Source organism: Lolium rigidum, chromosome 3 (genome assembly GCF_022539505.1).
Source record: "Lolium rigidum isolate FL_2022 chromosome 3, APGP_CSIRO_Lrig_0.1, whole genome shotgun sequence".
In the NCBI taxonomy this organism is placed as follows: domain Eukaryota; kingdom Viridiplantae; phylum Streptophyta; class Magnoliopsida; order Poales; family Poaceae; genus Lolium; species Lolium rigidum.
This window is the reverse complement of record NC_061510.1, coordinates 384,933,365-384,949,650: the sequence shown is the minus strand read 5'-3', so window position 1 is coordinate 384,949,650 and position 16,286 is coordinate 384,933,365. Positions and strand designations below refer to the sequence as shown.

Here is a 16,286-nt window from a genome sequence, read left to right as displayed (position 1 = left end):
CATGCATAGCAACTCACATGATATTCAACAAAGAATAGTTGATGGCGTCCCCGAAACATGGTTATCGCACAACAAGCAACTTAATAAGAGATAAAGTGCATAAGTACATATTCAATACCACAATAGTTTTTAAGCTATTTGTCCCATGAGCTATATATTGCAAAGGTAAAGAATAGAAATTTTAAAGGTAGCACTCGAGCAATTTACTTTGGGATGGCGGAGAAATACCATGTAGTAGGTAGGTATGGTGGACACAAATGGCATAGTGGTTGGCTCATGGATTTTGGATGCATGAGAAGTATTCCCTCTCGATACAAGGTTTAGGCTAGCAAGGTTATTTGAAACAAACACAAGGATGAACCGGTGCAGCAAAACTCACATAAAAGACATATTGTAAACATTATAAGACTCTACACCATCTTCCTTGTTGTTCAAACTCAATACTAGAAATTATCTAGACTTTAGAGAGACCAATTATGCAAACCAAATTTAGCAAGCTCTAGGTGTTTCTTCATTAATGGGTGCAAAGTGTATGATGCAAGAGCTTAAACATGAGCACAACAATTGCCAAGTATCACATTATTCAAGACATTAAACCATTTACCACATGTAGCATTTCCCGTTTCCAACCATATAACAATTAACGAAGCAGTTTCAACCTTCGCCATGAAAAATAAAAGCTAAGAACACATGTGTTCATATGAACCAGCGGAGCGTGTCTCTCTCCCACACAAGCATGTATTTATTCAGATAATGAGAATAACAAAACAAAAATAAAAGCACACAGACGCTCCAAGTAAAGTACATAAGATGTGGCCGAATAAAAATATAGTTTCAAGAGAAGGAACCTGATAATTTGTCGATGAAGAAGGGGATGCCTTGGGCATCCCCAAGCTTAGATGCTTGAGTCTTCTTGAAATATGCAGGGGTGAACCACCGGGGCATCCCCAAGCTTAGACTTTTCACTCTTCTTGATCATAGTATATCATCCTCCTCTCTCGACCCTTGAAAACTTCCTCCACACCAAACTCGAAACAAACTCATTAGAGGGTTAGTGCATAATTAAAAATTCACATGTTCAGAGGTGACACAATCATTCTTAACACTTCGGACATTGCCCAAAGCTACTTGGAAGGTAATGGAACAAAGAAATCCATCCAACACAGCAAAAGAGGCAATGCGAAATAAAAGGCAGAATCTGTCAAAACAGAACAGTCCGTAAAGACGAATTTTATTGAGGCACCAGACTTGCTCAGATGAAAATTCCCAAATTGAATGAAAGTTGAGTACATATCTGAGGATCACTCACGTAAATTGGCATAATTTTCTGAGTTGCCTACAGAGAATTAGGCCCAGATTCGTGACAGCAAAGAAATTTGTTTTTGCGCAGTAATCCAAATCTAGTATGAACCTTACTATCAAAGACTTTACTTGGCACAACAATGCAACAAAACTAAGATAAGGAGAGGTTGCTACAGTAGTAACAACTTCGAAGACTCAAATATAAAATAGAGGTACTGTAGTAAAATAAACACATGGGTTATCTCCCAAGAAGTTCTTTCTTTATAGCCATTAAGATGGGCTCAGCAGTTTTAATGATGCACTCGCAAGAGATAGTATTTGAAGCAAAAGAGAGCATCAAGAGGCAAATTCAAAACAAATTTAAGTATAACATGCTTCCTATGCTTAGGAATCTTGTAAATAAACAAGTTCATGAAGAGCAAAGTTACAAGCATAGGAAGATAAAACAAGTGTAACTTAAAAAAAATCAGCATATAGAGAGGTGTTTTAGTAACATGAAAACTTCTACAACCATATTTTCCTCTCTCATAATAACTTTCAGTAGCATCATGAGAAAACTCAACAATATAACTATCACATAAAGCATTCTTATCATGAGTCTCATGCATAAAATTATTACTCTCCACATAAGCATAATCAATTTTATTAGTAATAGTGGGAGCAAATTCAACAAAGTAGCTATCATTATTATTTTCATCATCAAATATAGGAGGCATATTGTAATCATAATCAAATTTATCCTCCATAACAGGCGGTACTAAAAGACTACTATCATTATAATCATCATAAATAGGAGGCAAAGTATCATCAAAGTAAATTTTCTCCTCAATGCTTGGGGGACTAAAAAGATCATGCTCGTCAGAACCAGCTTCCCCAAGCTTAGAACTTTCTATATCATTAGCAACAATGGTATTCAAAGTGTTCATACTAATATGTTCCATGGGTTTTTTAATTTTCGCATCAAACCATCCATATCTTAAATCGGAAAATAGAATAAGAAGCTCATTGTTGTCCATTATGCCAAACTAGTGTAAACAAGAAACAAAAAGATGCAATTGCAGGATCTAAAGGAAATAGCTTCGAGCACACACACAACGGCAACAGAAAAGTACTTTACTTGGGACCGGAGTATGAGTGCCTTTTACCTTTCCTCCCGGCAACGGCGCCGGAAAAGTGCTTGATGTCTACGGGTGCTTCTATTCTTGTAGACAGTGTTGGGCCTCCAAGAGCGAGAGGTTTGTAGAACAGCGACAAGTTTCCCTTAAGTGGATCACCCAAGGTTTATCGAACTCGGGGAGGAAGAGGTCAAAGATATCCCTCTCACGCAACCACTGCAACCACAAAGCAAGAAGTCTCTTGTGTCCCCAACACACCTAATAGGTGCACTAGTTCGGCGAAGAGATAGTGAAATACAGGTGGTATGAATAAATGCGAGCAGTAGTAATGGCGCCAGAAAAGTGCTTGCTGGCGTGTGGTTGATGGTGGTAATATTGCAGGAAGTATAGATGCAGTAAAACAGTAAACAAGCAGCGGTAGCAGTATTTAGGAACAAGGCCTAGGGATCATACTTTCACTAGTGGACACTCTCAACATTGATCACATAACGAGAATAAATAGATAGATGCTAGACTCTACACCCTCTTGTTGGATGATGAACACCACTAAGCGTGTAGGATTACACGAACCCTCAATGCCGGAGTTAACAAGCTCCACAATATTCGATGTTCATATTTAAATAACCTTAGAGTGCATGACAGATCAACATAACCAAACCAAGTACTAACATAGCATGCACACTTGTCACCTTCACACTACGAAAGGAGGAATAGATCACATCAATACTATCATAGCAATAGTTAACTTCATAATCTACAAGAGATCACAATCATAGCCTACGCCAAGTACTACACGATGCACACACTTGTCACCATTACACCGTGCGGGAGGAATAAACTACTTTAATAACATCACTAGAGTAGCACGCGAGATAAATTGTGATACAAAACACATTGCAATCATAAAGGGATATAAATAAGCACTTCACTATGCCATTCATAACGGTGAATAAGTATTACGTGAAATATAGCCTAAGAGACCCACACGGTGCACACACTTGTCACCTTTACACACGTGGGACAAGGAGTCTCCGGAGATCACATAAGTAAAACCCACTTGACTAGCATAATGACATCTAGATTACAAGCATCATCATATGAATCTCAATCATGTAAGGCAGCTCATGAGATTATTGTATTGAAGTACATAGGAGAGAGATTAACCACATAGCTACCGGTACAGCCCCGAGCCTCGATGGAGAACTACTCCCTCCTCATGGGAGACAGCAGCGTTGATGAAGATGGTGGTGGTGTCGATGGAGGAGCCTTCGGGGGCACTTCCCCGTCCCGGCGGCGTGCCGGAACAGAGACTCCTGTCCCCCAGATCTTGGCTTCGCGATGGCGGCGGCTCTGGAAGGTTTCTCGTGCCGTGGCTTTTCCGTGTCGAGGTTTTAGGTCAGGGACCTTTTTATAGGCGAAGAGGCGGAGTCGGAGAGGCGACGAGGCGGTGACACAACAGGGGGGCGCGGGCCCCCCCTTGGCCGCGCCAGGGTCATGTGTGGTGGCCTGTGGCCCCCCTCTGGCGACTCTCGGGTGTTCTGGAAGCTTCGTGGAAAAATAGGATGCTGGGCCTTGATTTCGTCCGATTCCGAGAATATTTCCTTACTAGGATTTCTGGAACCAAAAACAGCAGAAAACAGGAACTGACCCTTCGGCATCTCGTCAATAAGTTAGTTCCGGAAAACGCATAATAATGACATAAAGTATGCATAAAACATGTAGATACCATCAATAATGTGGCATGGAACATAAGAAATTATCGATACGTCGGAGACGTATCATTCCCCTACACAGATTTTTGGCATGCTTCAAAGCCTCGGTCATCCTCGTATACATGGCGAAGCATTTTGTTTGGTCGTGATCTACTGCAGCGAGGTATGCAATGGGGCATTGGGGATGGACGATCTGTGAAGATCACCTCTGATAATTGGATTCCAGGTCGGCCTCCTTACATGCTCCGACCTGTCAAAACTATCCTTGATGTTGCAACTGTGCACTGTTTGATTGATGATCAGACTAGATCGTGGATTCCTGAGACTGTATATGCTTTCTTTGATGAGGAAACGGCTGACCAAATCATGCAGATTCAGATTTGCAAGGAAGGGGGAGATTTTGTTCGCTGGCCTTATACTAAGAACGGTATTTATTCAGTAAAGTCAGCCTACAACTTCGCTAGATCAGACAAGTTCTTTGTCTCACGCAGCAGGCAGGGCGGGGGTTCTTCATCCTCGGCTGCTAATGAGGACAAAAACTGGAAGATGATCTGGAAAATTAACGCACCAGGCAAGATGAAAATTCAACTTTGGAGATTTGCTCATGATTGTTTGCCTAGTGGTGTTCAGCTGGTACGACGCCATATCCCTGCGAGTGATGCTTGTATCTTTTGCGGAAGGGAGGAAGATGTGGAGCATGCCTTTCTTCAGTGTCAATTCGCGAGGGATGTTTGGCGTTGGGTCAAGAATTCTTTCAGTTTTCAGCTGGCACGCAGTGACTTTGTGTCACCGAAATTGTGGTTGTTCAATTTTCTTATGCGAGCTTCTGAGTTGGAGGCAATGATTTTGGCTGTGGGGTGTTGGTATATATGGGAAGCAAGGAATGATGCAAGGAATAACAAACAAACCCCTGATCCAAAACAAACTAGTATGAAGATCACTACGTATGTTGACATGATTGTTCTGCAGTGTTTTAAAACCAAACCAGTTTCCAGGTGTGAGTCCAGCAAAGTTCTGAAATGGACACCGCCACCAACTGGAGAGGTAATGGTGAATGTCGATGCTGCATTGTTTCCGGTGCAACGTCGGATGGCTGTAGGTGCAGTTTTCAGAGATCATACAGGTATTTGCGTTTTGGCGGTCAGTGAGCCTCTCCGAGGTTTCACTTCTCCAGAGTTGGCTGAAGCTTTGGCGTTGCTTCGGGCGGTGACTGTCGCCAAAGAGCATAGATACACGAAGGTGATATTTGCTTCTGACTGTTTGTCCCTCATCCAGCGCATTCATTCTTACAAACTAGATCGTTCTATGGTGGGAGCTGTGGTTTCGGACATCAAGCTTTTGGTGGCGGGTTTTGACTCGGCCACCTTTCGACATGTCAATCGTTCTTTGAATGAAGCAGCACATATTCTAGCTAGGTCCTGCAATGTAACTAGTCCAGGTTTTATATCGTTTTCTGCTCCGATGTCGATCCGGAAGACTCTTTGTATTGATGTTATGTGATTAATAAAGTGTTGTGTTCTGTCAAAAAAAAAAATCGTACCAATATATAAGCAAAGCTTGTACGATCACAAGAAACCACGTGGAGCATGAACAAAACATTTTGCAGCAGGCCCATGGAGCAATCGCAAAATATTGTCTATATGTTTGCAGCAAACAAAAACAAGGTTCTAGCATATCGAAAGTCCGCGGTACCCAAAATCCACATATGACTAACCTTTGTTTTTGCTTGACCTAGCCACCAGAGCTGCATCGAAATCACATCAAGCAATCCCAGACCCATTCCCTCTTTGTGCCCCATCTTCCGACCTAGGCATCGAATTCAAGCCATGAGGCCCCCTCGATGGAGGAAGTGCAATGAAAGTAGTACTGTACTTGAAGAGAGCTAGATCTCACAGCGTATGACGTGCAGGTCTAAAAGCAACTTAGGAGCAACAATCCACCCAACCAATCTAGTGAGGCGAAGGGAGTCGTTTCTGGTTGTGTATCCCTAAAAAATCTACTTTCTACATCAAATAATTTGATTCCAAAATGCACACTAAGCCTTTCAGAGTGAGAAAATTTGACAGATCCATTCAGAAAAATTTCACTATCAAGGTACTGAAATACTAATAAGCCTGATAACAACTTAGTACAGCAGTAGATGCTATGGATCCGTAGCAATAAGCCTGATAGCAACTTAGTAGTAGATGCTATGTATCCGATCTTAGATAAGCATGCAACAGAAAATGGAAGTTGCAACACATAGTAGATAAGTTTCAGAGACTATGTGTAACAAAGTTCAAATTCAGTGCACATCGCCAGAAATTAGAACTTAAATATACGAAATAATCGCATGGCCATGCATTTGGTGACGCCATGAGCAAACAAAGGAGTACAGCAAAAGAAGATCAGGAATTCAAAGCTTACAAAAGCCCACAAAACACAGACTGAACAACCATTGCGTTTGCAGGTAATGCAACAGGTTATTTACAGTATCAAATAACTCATCAAAATTTTGTCTCTGTCTTTATTTCTACTGAAGGGTAACACATATCATCAGAAGCTTTCAGTAAGTTTACGCCAGACAGGGAGAGTATATTGGCTATTGGTGATGAAATTACAATTCCCAAAAGCTTTGAGAGAATTGATGGTCCCTGATTTATTGCAACTCGGAGAATACCACACTGTAAGCTATACCCTTCTCAAACAACCGAAGCAATGGCAGCCATGTCCAGATTAGTAAACACGAGCTTTTGGCGGAAAAGCCTCGACTTCATCATCCAAGGTATTCATGTGAACTGGCCTGTAGTCTAGTCTAACCTTTTCATCCTCCCAATACCTATATAAAACATAGTGTCAGATTCTCGATGTATGAAATGATACATGCATTCAACAACGGAGAACTAATAAAGAGAACACACTAACCCTATCGTGTGCTTCATCCACTTCTCGTCGTCTCTTGTCTGTGATGAAAAAGGGGAAATGGAAGTTACAAAATTTGGTGCAGACACAAAAGAGCACAAATAATGAGAAGAGCAGCAAACCTTGAAATCTTCGCGAGCATGAGCACCCCTGCTTTCTTGGCGAGCCTCAGCTGAATACATGGTTATGCATGCATTTATTAGAAGATTTTCTAATTCTATGGTCTCTATCAAGTCTGAATTCCTGCAGAAACCAATGAGAATGATGCTCAATTAGTAGAAACACAGAAAATAAGCTGCAGATAACATCTAATGAGAAAGACTTACCATATGAGACTTCTGTCACTGATCTTCACATCATGGAAACTTTCTTGTGCTTTACTAATCAGCTCACAACCTAATAAGTTCAAAGAACAATGAAAGACATCATTATAGAATGTTTCATACACTTTGGTACTGGAGTATACATGTTTGCTTCATGCTGCCAGCTAGGCTCAAGATAAATTTACATTAAAATTATACAAATGGTGTCTGCATACCTTCCTTGAGAGTTTCCTCAGTACGGAACACGGCAGCATTATTTTGCATAACACGTTGCATGTTGAGGCGGATCTTCGAAGTAGGCAATGATCCATTTGAGTTTCTCAGCTTATCCAACCAAGCGATGGTCTTCTCTCCCGCATCATTTTCAAGAGGTTTCTGTGTCGCTCCTATAAAATGTAGTGCACATTCGAGGAGAGTAAGGTACGAAGAGTAAAACAGCTAAAGAGAAGTACTAGTCAACTAAACATGAACTTGCCTGGCTTGGAAATCTCAGCAACCCTATTTGCACAAGCCCTCCCAAATACAACAATGTCGAGAAGTGAATTTGCACCGAGACGGTTTGCGCCATGGACAGATGCACAAGCTGCTTCTCCAGCAGCCAACAGGCCAGGAATAACATTGTCTGGGTTATCACCCTTGATATCCACCACCTAATGTGCAACCAGCAGGACATTGGTTACAACATAGGCAGAAAATAATAATAGAACTACATAATAACAGCTGTACTGCATACCTCCCCATGATAATTCGTCGGGATCCCACCCATATTATAGTGCACAGTTGGCAACACAGGAATAGGCTCTTTGGTGACATCAACACCAGCAAAAATAGCAGCAGTTTCAGATATACCAGGAAGCCTTTCTTTCAGAACTTCTGGAGGAAGATGATTAAGGTGCAGGTAGATATGGTCCTTCAATGGTCCTGAGGTAACAGGATAGAAATAGTAAGAACTATGATAACAACCACGTCAGATGACCACCTAAAGCATAAGACGGGAGAATGCACACATACCGACACCACGCCCTTCTCTAATTTCCATTGTCATAGATCTTGAGACAACATCACGAGATGCAAGATCTTTTGCAGTAGGGGCATATCGTTCCATGAACCTCTCACCTTCACTGTTCCTAAGAATACCACCTTCACCCCGGGAACCTGAAAACAAATGACCGAAACAGTGCTTTAAGAAGATTTGGGTGCTTGCCTGATATTTCAATACCAACGGAAGAAATATACCATGCACAAGCTAGAGTTAATGAACATTATTACGGTAGGATAAACAAGGACAAGTATATAAAACCTTCAGTTATGAGGCATCCAGCACCATAAATGCCTGTAGGATGGAACTGCACAAACTCAAGATCCTGCAAATTCAACAAACAGATATAAGTATATAACCATATCATATGGTGACGAAGCTAAATCCACTAGATTTACTCTAAAAGACTGACCTGAAGGGGTAACCCAGCACGTGCAACCATAGCATTGCCATCTCCAGTGCATGTGTGAGCTGAAGTGGCTGAGAAGTAAGCTCTGCCATAACCCTGTTAAGGTTTTACATGACATGGTTATATACTTGCATTAAATCGAGAACATAAGGGTAAGTACTTTAAGACAGGTAGTAGTTCAGACAAAAGAGTCTCACTCCTGTTGCTATAATAGTATTTGTTGAACGGAAACGGTGAAGGGTGCCGTCCTCCATATTTAGTGCAATTACCCCCTGGCAGGTGCCTGGAAAATGAGTATGCATTAATAAGCAGTGTTATAAACATGCGGTGCAGGACATAGACACTATCATGACTCCTGATAAATGAAGCAGGAAGCGAAAAGTAGTTGTCAATGAGATGATAGACCTAATTATAGCCATTGAAAGAGCCTATTAGACAAAAGTTACTACCATGTACCAGACTGTGCCAACATACAAAAGAAAGGCTTAGCAGCTGACACTCAAAAAGGCAGTGCATTAATGGCTTAACATTAGTAGAAAAAAATAATATGTGCAGCAACTGAACAAGCACACCAGTTGCAAACAAAGGAAAGAGTAGGATCAAACAAATATCTGCACCGAAGTATACCAAAAAGCAAAGTAAGTTAACAATGATGGGGCAATTGAAAACTGTTCTCCATATCGAAGTCATGCAAATCTACACCATGTAGTAGAGCAATGCATAATGATTCAGGACAAAAAATTTAAACATGTCTTGGGCCTTCAATAGTACCAGGACACGACAAATAAATAAAGTACCTTCCTTGTCCATAATAAGGTCCAACGCAAAATATTCAACAAAAAACTGAGTATTGTGCTTCATTGCTTGACCATAAAGTGTGTGTAGCATAGCATGCCCAGTTCTGTCAGCAGCACAAGCGCATCGATAGGCCTGGCCACCTGAAGATTAATTAGACACAGAAAGAACGATAAGAAAATATGTTACAGCTGCATATTAACAACCTCAAAATGATGATGGAAGACAAGATACCTTTTCCAAAGTCTAAGCTTTGGCCTCCAAAAGCACGCTGATAAATCTTCCCGTCTTCAGTTCTAGAAAATGGTAATCCATAGTTCTCAAGCTCTATAACAGCTTTTGGCGCTTCTCTACACATATACTGGATAGCATCTTGGTCACCTGAAGATGAACAAGAATAGCATGTCAAAGCCTCAAAATCGAAGGAATCAAATAAAAATATAAGCGAAGCTGTTGAAACATAGGCATGCACTTCTTATATTGTTTCTCCATGTAAACTTACCAAGCCAATCACTTCCTTTGACTGTATCATACATATGCCACCTCCAGTCATCTTCGCTCATGTTTCCAAGAGCGGCGTTTATACCTCCCTGCATTCTTAAGTGTTAATAGCGAACGAAAAAATACATAGAGCATTCTACAGCAGGCAGCAGTGCACAACAGAACATACAAACCATCATATAGAGATGTACAGAAAAACCTTGAATCTTATACCTCACCTGCAAGACTAAGTATAAATTTTCCCACATGCTAAGTGAATTAATATTTTGATCCCTTGGGGGTGAGAATGATGAAACAATCAAAAGTATAGAGTTTAAACTATAGACAACTTTAACTACTCCCTCCGATCCAAATTAATTGATCCCACTTTATCTAGATATGGATGTACCTAGCTACGTTTGTTGACTAGATACATGTGTGTCTAGATAAAGTGGAGTCAATTAATTTGAATCGGAGGAAGAAGCAATATATCAACAATTTGAATAGATAGAAGATAAGCTAAACTATTGGAAAGGAAATACAAGAATGCACAAATGAAACAGATGATCATCGGGCTTGAACCCTAAGTTACAAAAGGACAATAATAGTGCAAATACCAAACAGCTGTCCCAATTTCTGAATCTACTTTAATACAAGTAACCATGGATGGATTCATTCTTACGTGAGGAGAAGAGTCAGTAAGAAAGCAAAAAAAACATGATATTTCTAAACTGAATATGTATCCATAAAAGAGAATAACAAGCTGACAGTGATACAATTTTACAAACTGCATTTCTTCAACGAAGTTCAACTTTGATTTGTCACAACAATGAATCATGAAATCGTGAAGTTCTAAACTACTAGCCATGTAAGTGTTGTTTCTAAATGGAGCAATAGACTCAAGCTACAAAAGTTGTATGAGAAGTTCTGAATGTAGAAGCTGATACCTCCATGGAAGTAGCATATACACTGATGCAACATATATCAGTTTAATGTCGAAATAGCTTCTATTCTTTTGAACATGACACTACACCATTTACAAGTCTGTGCATTTAAAATACAGTAGTATGGATGGAAATTCTAGTGGGACAACTGCTACATCCTGTTATCCAAAATTCTTTTGCATGAATAAATCAAGTGGCAGCATCAGCAGATAAAATAATCTTCTAGTGTGCAGCTTGCATTACACACAGAATACACCAGACAAAACAGAAAAGCAGGTGGTACAGTACCTGTGCTGCTACGGTGTGTGACCGCGTGGGGAAGAGCTTGGTGATGCAGGCGGTGTTGAAGCCATGCTCTGAGAGCCCAATCGCCGCCCTGAGCCCGGCGCCTCCAGCCCCGACCACGACCGCATCGTAGGTGTGGTCCACCACCGTGTAGGACTGCAATCGCAAGCACAAACCCCAGTAAATTACCATCCGAATCTCGTCGCGCGGAAATTGTGGAATCGATCGAAAAAAGCAAATCGTGTGGCATCTGATCCGGGGGTGCGTACTGCGATTCAACCCACAGGAATCACGTTAAATCCTACTCCGTCGGTCGAACTAAGCGGTACGGGGAACAGAATTGTTCCCGGGTATGCAATCCATTTTTATTTATATAAAATAAAATACAATTCAAAACGACGAGGTATCACCATCACGGACCGCATCACGACCACGGATCAAGACATTGCTACACCGAAAAGGGTTAGAAAAAGCGGGATGCGACGAATCGAGGGGAGGCGGCGGCGGAGGGGATGGGTTACCCCGGCAGTAGATGAGAGGCGCCTGGAGGCGGCTGCGGCGGCGGCCTTGGCCTCCCTGAGGCCCCGCGACACGCAGCTGCGCCACATCTCGCAGATCGGGGCGGCCCCTCGCGCGCGCGGGCGTAGGGTTTCGGCTCGGGCGTGTGGTGGGGTGGAGAGGAGGAGCACGGGAGGGAGGGGGAGGAAGGAAGGCGGCTCCGGTAGGCGGCGATGCGTGGGGTGGTGTGGGCCAAGTGTCTCTTTCTTTCTCGAGTTTTTAGGGGTGGGCGACTACCGGACGGGATTGCCCTCAAGGTTGCCCCGCTTTTAACGATCCTGCCACTCTTGGGTTTTCCTCTTCATTCGTGATTTTTTCACACATTGGGAAAACAAGGCTTGTGGATTTAAAAGTATCCCCACCAACGACCCCTAAATACTTTATTTTGGCGAAATAACGACCCCTAAATACAAGGTTACATATTGAGGTTGTTGTTCACATATGCTGGCTAAAAGTTTTGAAACACCCACACTGGTTGTCCCCCAAATCAACTCCCAATAGAAAAAGGAGGAGAGAGAGGAATGTGTGGTCCTAGGAGTGATACAAGGGAATTTGATGTGGAGTTGTTTTAGAGTTGGTGTTGGCACACCCGATAGTCTTCCTTTCTATAGGGTTCCTTTGGGGTTTGCCAATGCTTGTATTGGACTCGAGATGATGTGGATTTCTATTGGGATCCCCGGTGTGAGCACTTTCCCTCAGTAGAATGTTCAAATCGCTGCTGGCTACGATTTGGGGCTCCCCAGTGGAGATGCTCTAAGAAATGAAGTCACGAAATTTATTCCTATGTTCATTCCTAGTTAGTATCTTTTTCTGTTGCGATGATAAAAAATGAAGTCACAAAATTTATACCTATGTATCAATAATATGCCATCCTTTAGGAAACGGTGGGAAAGTCTGGAGAACTCTAACCCTTATTTGTGTCACTAGGGACGAGCCAGGAAAGTTACAAAAAAAGGCAATTGTATGTAAGAAAATTTGGAGCAGGTATAAGGTAAATTTTGGTTATTGGGGGTCAAGTCTATGTACTGACTAATGGTTTTCACCAAAAAAAATCCACCTTGTGGGGTCCATTGCCCCCTACCCGCGCTTGGATATTTCTTGTGTCATTGTTAGTTTGTACCATTTGTGATGAAACCATGATATGTTTGACACAACAAAAGAAATGATAATTTTGCACGAAGAATTAACTCATTGTTTTTTATGAGATGTTTTAGTTCTCGTGGTCTTGTGAGAACTAGGGTTTGGAAAAGAAGTGTGGGCCTTTTTTATCAAATCCTTCAAAAACTAAGGGTAGTATCGGGGAATTAGGATCTTTCTATTGTTAAATCTTGCCATTTCTACTTGCCTTATCTTTGTGGTGTAAGATCCCTACTGCTTGTATTCTTCATCTCAAAAGGTTTCGCCATGTAAATCCTTGTTTTCCTTTTGATCTAGTATATTCTTTGTCATATATGGTGTTAGCTTACGATCTCGTTTGCTATTAGTATCTTTTGACTATGTTTGGTCATGTAGAGTTGTTTTTTGCATATGAGACGGCGTAGAAATGCTCTTTTGATGCGTGGATGGTGCTTTTGTAAGTATGTTGTTGATGTGAAATACTTCACAACATGTTGCTTAACGAATAAATGCATAGGTCATGTGGTACCACCTGTATATACAAGATGGAGATGACATGTGTGTAACTAATTAATTTTCAAACTTATCGCTTTCGGTACCCTTTGACGAGGGATCACCTCGGCAATGCCTACATATTGTAGACTAGGGTTTTCGGGAGAGAGCGACGATGGAGATTCCGGGGACGAGATTAGGCACACGACGTACCCAGCTTCGGGTCCCCTCGGTGGAGGATCCCTACGTGCTGCTAGCAATCCACTATATGAACACAAATATATTTACAGGGTGCCGCCGTAGGCGGAGCTATGTTGTCTATATTCTGTCTATCTGTTGGCCTCTTATTTCGGGTGCCCTGGCTAGCTTTATATATGCAACCTGACCTAGGGTTTCACAAGAGTCCTAGTCGACTACTTCTTCGGGTTGCCTTGTTGGGCCTTCTCCATATTTGGTCTTCTCCATATTGGGTCGAGCCAGGTATACTAATAATGGGTACCCGAAGGGTATGCCCATGTCAGTAGCCCCCGAGTTTATAGGGAAGTCGAAGACTTGCGTAGAAACTCCAAGCATAACCATCTCCGAAGTCGAAGAAATACAAGGCGAGGTCCATGTCGTAGATCATGTGTAGCGTAGATGATGTCGACGATTCTTGAAATTATCGGGTGCGCGGTAGCGCTCCCGATGGGAGTAGCCCCCGAGTCTATGAGCAAGTGCTTGCACTTGGGCATAGACTCAAGTTGTACTACTCGATGAAGAATTTGACTGTACTTCTGGGCGCAGCCCCTCTTTTTATCGACTCCTGTTAGAGGACTTAATGAAATCCAGCACTCCCGATGGGAGTAGGCTCCACTCGAGTCGTGGAATCGAGTTGAGTCTACAAACCTTGAATGCCGTAGATGCTGTCAAAGTTATTTTCTATCGGGTGCGCGACCAGCGCTCCCGATGGGAGTAGCCCCCGAGGCTACAGCCAAGTGTTTGCACTTGGGTGTAGGCTCAACTTGCTTGTAATTGACTCCACAATTTTTCCTCTTTCTTGTATCTTATCGGGAGGGTGAACAATAATCTCGATAAGAGTAGCCCCCGAGCCTATGGGCAGGTGCTTGCACCTAGGCATAGGCTCGAGTTGTACTACTCGATAAAGAACTTGGCGCAGCCCCTCTTTTTATCGACTCCGGGCCGTTGCTATTTTTATTTGACATCCATATCTATATTGTACAGGGATAATGGTATTTGGGGCTAGTTCATCTGACGGATCAGGTACTAGTTAACTGCTCTAGTGGCACTCCGCAAAAACCTACTTCAAGATCACGTCCCTGTACATGATCTCGGGATACTGGTGCTAACTCGACAGGTGCCGCTTAAGGTCTTACCATCCGTCGAGCCCCGGCCATGTTTTATCAGGTCCACGACGCGTCCGCCGGGATATTTCTTCACATCTGTTGATGTGGAAAAAAGTAGCAGAGCGCAGTCTTTGGCGATGCCACGCCACACAGGACGGACCCGGGGTCTTACCTTCGCACAGTTTTGCGGCATTCAGAGATTATTCGCGACTTTTGGCGCTCTGAGAATATATTGTCGAGTGCCTTGTTCGGCTGATGCAATGACCCATTTTGCGGGTTCTTTGATGACCCACAAGTATAGGGGGTGTATCGTAGTATCTTCGATAAGTAAGAATGTCGATCCCAACAAGGAGCAGAAGGTGTTGACATGCAGTTTTGATGAAGGATTCACTGTAAATGCTCACAGACAAGTATTCAGGGGTTTTGATGTAACGGATGAATAAAGTACAAGTAAGTAAAATGCGAGAGAAATAATTGCAGCGAGTGGCCCAATCCTTTTTAGCACAAAGGACAAGCCGGTTTGTTTACTTATAATGACCAAACGTTCTCGAGGACACACGGGATTTTAGTCTAGTGCTTTCGCTACATACAGTTGATTAATCTTCATTGTTTTGATAAGTGTTGTGTGGGTGAACCTATGCTAATATACCGCCATTCCTAGGACTAATACATACTTGTGATTATACCCCTTGCAAGCATCCGCAACTACAAGAAAGTAATTAAGATAAATCTAACCACAGCCTTAAACTCTGAGATCCTGCGATCCCTCCTGCATCGATATACCAACGGGGGATTAGGTTTCTGTCACTCCGGCAACCCCGCAATTGGCAACGAGTACAAGATGCATTCCCCTAGGCCCATAAATGGTGAAGTGTCGTGTAGTCGACGTTCACACGACACCACTAGAAGAATAACACCACAACTTAAATATCATAACATTGAATATTACTCAACCATAGTTCAATACTAACATTTAGACTTCACCCATGTCCTCAAGAACTAAACGAACTACTCACGAGACATCATATGGAACATGATCAGAGGTGATATGATGATGAATAACAATCTGAACATAGACCTCGGTTCAATGGTTTCACTCAATAGCATCAACAACAAGTAGAAATCAGTATCGGGAGAGTTTCCCCTATCAAACAACCAATATCAAACCCAAATTGCTACAGCGGTGACGATGTCCAGCGGTGGAGATGGCGGTGATGATGGTGGAGATGATGATGATGGTGATGGAGATGATGTCCAGCTCGATGGCGGTGACGATGGCGTCGATTTCCCCCTCCGGGAGGGAATTTCCCCGGCGGATTCCCGCCCGCCGGAGAGCTCTTTTCTCTCTGGTGTTCTCCGCCCCGCGAGGCGGCCGTAACCCTTCGTGAGGATTCCTCCGTGGCTTAGGTCTTCGGGACGAAGGGTTTCGCGAAGAAAAGGAGGCGAAAGAGGTCGAGGGGGCCCCACACCAC

The 16,286-nt window shown here is 42.6% G+C and overlaps 1 protein-coding gene across 1 annotated transcript; it reads right to left on the bottom strand.

Annotated features, from left to right (window-relative positions):
- Nucleotides 1-6,533: 6,533 nt before the first annotated feature.
- LOC124704442 (succinate dehydrogenase [ubiquinone] flavoprotein subunit, mitochondrial-like) lies at nt 6,534-11,936 on the bottom strand. The gene is made up of 16 exons (XM_047236697.1): nt 11,827-11,936; nt 11,309-11,461; nt 10,099-10,186; nt 9,831-9,977; nt 9,599-9,739; nt 8,999-9,084; nt 8,805-8,897; nt 8,654-8,717; nt 8,365-8,508; nt 8,087-8,274; nt 7,829-8,003; nt 7,569-7,739; nt 7,357-7,426; nt 7,153-7,273; nt 7,034-7,071; nt 6,534-6,947 (listed from the first exon to the last, which is right to left on the bottom strand). The coding sequence occupies exons 1-16, from the start codon at nt 11,911-11,913 to the stop codon at nt 6,845-6,847; spliced, it is 1,869 nt and encodes a 622-aa protein (XP_047092653.1). The 5' UTR covers nt 11,914-11,936; the 3' UTR covers nt 6,534-6,844.
- Between the last annotated feature and the right edge of the window lie 4,350 nt (nt 11,937-16,286).